This window comes from Penaeus chinensis, chromosome 25 (genome assembly GCF_019202785.1).
Source record: "Penaeus chinensis breed Huanghai No. 1 chromosome 25, ASM1920278v2, whole genome shotgun sequence".
Lineage (NCBI taxonomy): Eukaryota > Metazoa > Arthropoda > Malacostraca > Decapoda > Penaeidae > Penaeus > Penaeus chinensis.
The window spans coordinates 17699811-17704899 of NC_061843.1; the positions used below are offsets into that span (position 1 = coordinate 17699811).

The 5089-nt window shown below is 53.7% G+C and overlaps 1 protein-coding gene across 1 annotated transcript in view; it reads right to left on the reverse strand.

Moving 5' to 3' along the window:
- Positions 1 to 510: 510 nt before the first annotated feature.
- Positions 511 to 5089, reverse strand: part of LOC125038554 (toll-like receptor Tollo) — a 4623-nt gene continuing 44 nt past the window's right edge. The window contains exon 1 of the mRNA XM_047632078.1: positions 511 to 5089. This exon is cut by the window's right edge and continues 44 nt beyond it. Coding sequence (XP_047488034.1) covers positions 938 to 4996 — 4059 coding nt within the window. The 5' untranslated portion in view covers positions 4997 to 5089 and the 3' untranslated portion in view covers positions 511 to 937.

Sequence of the window (5089 nt, forward strand, 5' to 3'; positions counted from 1 at the left end):
GATCTCAGCCTCTGATTTCACTTCGTTGATTAAAGATGAAGTTCGATTCTGGGTTAAAATCTGTACACATGATTAATGCCTCTATCGGCTTCCCATTGGCTACTCATTAATCTCTCTACTGTGGCCGGTCGGGCGTGGGAATTTTTTCCCTGGTATTCGCTTCAACTCCTTAAGTGAGTTCCTTTAAATCGCTTTGTTTCTCATGTCATGCGAGGGAGGTTCTTGATGTTATGATAATCATTTGTATTAATTCATTAACTCGTAATATATTGATTAATGTTTTTATCGTTTTTGTTGATTTTATTGCTATTGTTATTATTAATTTTACCTTTACTTTCTTAGTTGTTTATCTAATTTCATTTTATCAGTCATTTTAATCATCATATTTCTCAGGAATATTATCATTATTAAGATTTTTTTTTTTGTAAGTCATGATTTGATTAATAAGCTTTCAATTCTCTTATTCCATTTTTTTTTCATTTGATCGGAGGTCGGAAAGATAGACATACATAACAATTCATCTTTTATTTTTGTAATTATTTGATTTTATAAAAATACCCGTTATAGACTCACGATTTGAGCTCAACGTAACAGCTAAATATTATCACACTTTGGCCAAAGATATCACGATTTATACAGTGGAAATATAGTACATATATACAAATGTGACAGTAAGCAAGTAGCGCTACACAAGCTAGACGACTCAGCAACAGTTCTACAACAAAGGCCGTAATGTGAAGGCACTAGTACAGCTGTCACTCATCTTGACTAGACATAAACAATGACATACTCACGTGATCTATTACTATAACACTCACAATATCTCGTCATTGCTCCCAGTTCCATACTTTCTCGTCATTACAGCTCAGCCACACATATCAGAGAAAATTATAATATAGATAATATATATATTTTAGATATTTTGTTTATACAATATTTATATGAAGTAGGACGCACTGACAGCTGGTTGATCGAAGGTCTGCATCGGCGAGCCCGTGAGTGGTCGGCGCTGTTGACTCGACAGCACGTCTTGGGGTAGATATTGACGCATGGGCTCCACGTGCTGTTGCTGCTGCTGCTGACGGAGGTGCTGGTGGAGCGTGTGTACTGAAGGGAGCGTGGACGGAGGCAGCGCAGGCGTCGTCTCGTCGATGGAGGCGTAGATGTGGGAGTTGCGAGCGGCAGCGTAGTCGATCGACATGTACGAGTGGTTGAGGCTGGGGGCGAGGCTGGACTGGGCCGTCTCCACGCTGACGAAGGTCTTGTCGAGGTCGCCCGTGTCGCTGTTTATGGACGGCTGCGTGTGCTGATAGTGATGCTGCTGGTGGTAGTGGGACACGGGCGTCTTGAGGGTGTTGGTCAGCACCATGTTGGGCATGAACTGGCTCTGCTTCAGGTTGTGGCTCGGGGACAGCACGGGGACGCTGTTCCTCATGATGTAGTTGGTCTCCGTGATGTAACACTGCTGGGACATCTTCTTGGCGCCGCCGGGGAGGGCCGCATGGAGCTTGCTCCAGAAGGACTTGTCCTCGTACTTCAGCTTGGTCGCGCTTTTAACAATTCCTGATAAATCCGAATCCATGTCACTCTCGTCCACATCACCACACATCACCACAATCACACGATTTTTCAGGCTTTTCAGCGCCTCGACGTGGGCGGCCTTGAAAGAAAATTTGCACCAATCGTGATCAACGAAATTTTTCGTAAGGACTAGAACCACCTTGTGACTCGTTTCAATCGACTGCACAATAAAATCACCCACATATGAACCGACGGTCTGGTAATCTCTGGAAGAAAGGCACACTTTGTAGGAGGGGTCGCCGTTCTCCAGCTCGGCGGCGAACACTTCGTTGACGAAGGGCGCGTCCATCTCGCTGTAGCTGACGAAGGCGTCGTAGAGCATATTCCTCTCCTCCTCCTTGGCGGGGGCGGGCTGGGAGGGGAAGCACTTGAGGCCACACTTCTTGGACACGCTGGCCTGGAGCCGAACCCGGAACACGGCGAACACGACGCCCATCACAAGCACCACGAAGAAGATGGCGAGCGTGATCAGCACCGGCTGCAGGAAGTCGTTCTCCAGCTTCTCCTGCACGATGGACGTCGCCACGAAGTTCTCGCAGGAGTACGAACTCTCCAGCACGTAAGGACCTGGCTCGCCCGTGGAGTTGGATACGCAGACGATGCTCTTGGCGTCCTTCACCATGTCGGTCTCGCGGATGAGCCAGTTCTTGAAGTCGACCATGTACTGGCACTCGCAGGACCACAGGTTGATGCCGAGGGTGACGTCCTTGAGGCCCTTGTTAAGTTTCAAGTGCCACACAGGGAATTCAAACAGGAAGTTCCCGTCCAGGCGAAGAACTTCGAGTGATTTCAGACCTGCGAAGGTGACGTTATTGATCACCTTCAGACGGTTGTTCTGAAGGTACAGCTCCCGAAGGTGCTCCAGATGCTCGAACTCGAACCCTTCGAGTTCGACCAACATATTGTCATGAAGATGGAGCTCCTTCAGTGTCGAAAGTCCATGGAAAGTTCGGTTTTGAATCCTCTCTACTCGAGAGCTGTTGAGGTAGAGGGCCCTCATGTTCTTGCGCCCGATCAGGTGGTGGGCATCGAGGAAGGGCATCTCGTTGCCGTCCATGTAGACCAGCGTGGCGTCCATGGGGATGTCATCGGGCAGCTGGTGGTGGTTCCTGGCCGAGCAGTCGACGATGTTGGTGGCCCAAGTGCCGTCGTGGTAGCAGGAGCAACCGACAGGGCACGTCATCTGGCAGTCACAGGCGATGAAATCGCAGCACTGGCAGAGGGCGAAGCAATGCGACGTGTAGGGACACAGGAACTGCGAGGGCTGGGTCTCGAGGAAGGGCACGCGGTTCTCTGCCGAGCGGGGGTACGGGAGGGTGCACGTCACCTTATCGAGGTCCATGACGCGAGGGTGCTGACGGAGGCTGCTGATCTGGTGGACGCGGTGCATCCACTCCATGTTGCAATCGCAGAAGATGGGGTTTCCGCCGATGTAGAATTCGGGGAGGTCACGCTCTTCGGGCACGCGAGGCAGGTTGATGGAGTTGAGGTCGATCTTGCTGAGCAGATTGTCGTAGAGGTCAACCATAGACAGGTTTCGCTTCTCGGCGAAGGTGCCAGTGGAAATGCGAGTGATTTTGTTACTATTCACGAAGAGAAGCTCAACACTGTCTGGCACCGAAGACGCGCTGAGGCTCTCCAGCTGGTTGTGACTCACGTCGAGGGTCCTCAGCTCCAAATTACCCTCCAGACTGAAGTAGTTGCCCAGATCCCTGATTTTGTTGTTGTGGAGGTCAAGGTACTGCAGCTGGTTGGGGATGAGCGCGTAGTCGAACCACGAGATTCTGTTGTCAGACACGTTGAGCCACAACAGGTTAGACAGAGACGCGAACAGACCGTTTATGTCACTCATCTTGTTGCCGTCCATGCGCAGCAGCTTCAGGCCGGTGTTTGTGTCGAAGGCGCCGTGCGGCACTGAACCGAGCTCGTTGTGCGAGAGGTCGAGCACCTCCAGGTACTCGAGGCCGGCCAGGCACGACTTGCACAGGCCACGGAGGAAGTTGTTCGACATGTCGAGGTGGCGGAGGGCCGAGAGGCTGGTCAGGTCGCCCTGGGCCACGCTGCTCAGCTGGTTGTGGCTGATCCTCAGCGTCCTCAAGGAGCCGGCCTCTCGCACGGCCTCGGGAATCTCCTCGAGGAGGTTGTACTCGAGGCGGAGGTCGCGGAGGCTCGTGCAGTTCTGGAAGGCCTCGGGGGCGATGCGCGAGATGTTGTTGTGCGCCACCGAGAGCGAGGCCAGCACGTGCAGCCCCGACAGGCCGCGAGACTCGACCGACACCAGGCTGTTGTAGCTAAGGTCAAGCCTGTGAAGGTTGGCCAGGGGCGAGAAGGTCATGTCGCCCAGCACGGTGAGCGAGTTGTGGCGAAGGTCGAGCACCTGCAGCGTGGAGAGGTCGCGGAACATGTCGAGGGTGACCTGCGTGAGGCGGTTGTGGCTGAGGTTGAGCACCACGAGCCGGAGGAGGCCGCGGAAGGTTTCCGCCGTCACCCACTCCGACGTGAGCTGGTTGGACGACATGTCCAGCACGGTGAGGCGGCTGAGGGCGGAGAAGAGCCCGGGCGCCAGGACACTCAGGCTGTTGTTCTGCAGGTGGAGCTCCGTCAGGCCCAGCGTCTCGTTGAACACGTCGGGGGGCAGCGCCACCAGGCGGTTGCTCGAGATGTTGAGCACGCTAAGGGTGGACAGGCCGGTGAAGGCCCCGTCGGCGAGCATCGACACGTCGTTGTACTGCAGGTAGAGCTCTCGCAGGGACTCGAGGCCGGCCAGGCCCGCCTCAGGGAGGACCACCAGGTCGTTCCCCGACAGGTCGAGGGTGACCAAGTGGGCGCCGCAGCTGCCGGAGACGCCTACCTCGGACACGTCCTGCAGGCGGTTCCACGTGAGGTTGAGGTGGCGCAGCGCAGGCAGCGGGCAGAACACGCGCTCGGGCAGATTCCAGATGTTGTTCTGGCCGAGGTCGAGGCGCTCGAGGTGAGGCATGCCCACCAGGCTGTCGGGGTTCAGTTCTAAGGCCATGGCACTCCAGTCGCTGTTGTGGGTCCGCACCGCCAGCGCCTTCATGGCGTCCAGGCCCAGGAAGGCCCCGGCGGGCAGGCTGGTCAGCTTGCAGAACTCGATCGAAATCGTGTCCAGGTTGTAGAGGCGCTGGAACACGCGGGGCTGAAGCGACGACTGGAAGAACAACACATCACTGCACAGGATTTCCAATTCAGTCGTATGTTCACTTTGTGCGATAGAGAAATTGCTGCTGTCGAAGTCGCTCCCGATGGTCCTTAGGCTGCACGTTAAAGACACTTCTCTCTGCGCTTCGTCGCGGAAGGTCCAGTCACAGTTTTCTGGAGCGTCGTACACGAAAGCTACAGAACAGCTTGCAAAAACACTTGCAAACACGTATAATGCCACAGTATTCTTCATTTTGGTGGTAGTGTTCGAACACCACTTTAATCACAAAAAAAGTTTTCTTTAACTTGTATTATCAACACACTACGATCATGTCAGCGGAGTTGT